General features: G+C 53.4%; 1 protein-coding gene across 1 annotated transcript in view; it reads left to right on the forward strand.

The window, feature by feature from the left end:
• Positions 1 to 43: 43 nt before the first annotated feature.
• The window catches only part of EMH_0091600 (uncharacterized protein), a gene marked incomplete at both ends in the record, with an annotated part of 1563 nt that continues 723 nt past the window's right edge, over positions 44 to 883 (forward strand). The window contains one exon of the mRNA XM_013501746.1: positions 44 to 595. Within this exon, the coding sequence (XP_013357200.1) occupies positions 44 to 595 (552 nt within the window). The remainder of the gene's footprint in view (positions 596 to 883) is intronic.

Genomic DNA, 883 nt, shown 5'->3' on the forward strand with positions numbered 1-883 from the left:
TTGTAGACGAAACCTCTCCAATTTCAGTGTTCTCTCCGGCAAAATGGAGGTCGACTATGAGCCACTCACAGAGTGGGGGTCGGCGCACGGTCTGGAACTCCAGCAAGCGGAAGACAGCTCCATTTCGGCATTCAATTCTGGAGAAAATGCATTCCCGCCAAAAACGATTCAAGAGGAGTGCCTCCGGTTGTGCCGTCCTACTCGATATGATGGGAGGCGGGATGCAGAGGCTGTAGAGGAGTTCCTTAGTTCCCTAGACCTATACCTCCGCCTTCAAAATGCCCCAGAAGAATTCCAAATTCTCCTGGCCCCTTCCTTGTTAGAAACGGACGCACGACGATGGTGGCTACACTTAAGCAACGGCTCCACGTTCGCGGAGCACATCAGGTCCATTCAGGCCTTCCGGGACGCTCTACGTTGCAGGTTTATCCCGACGTCCCCAAGCAAGCAGGCTATGGCGGAACTGAGAAAGCTTAAACAGGGAAAACGGTCAGTAGAGCGCTACATTGAGAAATACAAGTCCTTGGTGAACCGAAGTCCTATGGTGGCCGCGGAGCTCCACTACCAATGGTTTATAGCGGGGCTGGAACCCGTAGTGAGGCAAACAGTGACTGGCTGGGCCANCACTACCAATGGTTTATAGCGGGGCTGGAACCCGTAGTGAGGCAAACAGTGACTGGCTGGGCCACGGACAGGGAGATGAGGGGCGAAAAAGTGGAGCTTGCTGACATGATGGAATACCTCCACAGAAAGGAAAAGAAAAACGCCACACCCACAGCCTTAGCTGAAAAGGAAGAAAGCGGGCCTGGGAAGAATCCCGATTTGGAACCAATGGATATTGGGGCTGTGAACACCAAGCCAGCTAAACACGGGGCTAGAAGCG

This window comes from Eimeria mitis, genomic scaffold, assembly GCF_000499745.2.
Source record: "Eimeria mitis Houghton genomic scaffold, Emh_scaff7465, whole genome shotgun sequence".
In the NCBI taxonomy this organism is placed as follows: domain Eukaryota; phylum Apicomplexa; class Conoidasida; order Eucoccidiorida; family Eimeriidae; genus Eimeria; species Eimeria mitis.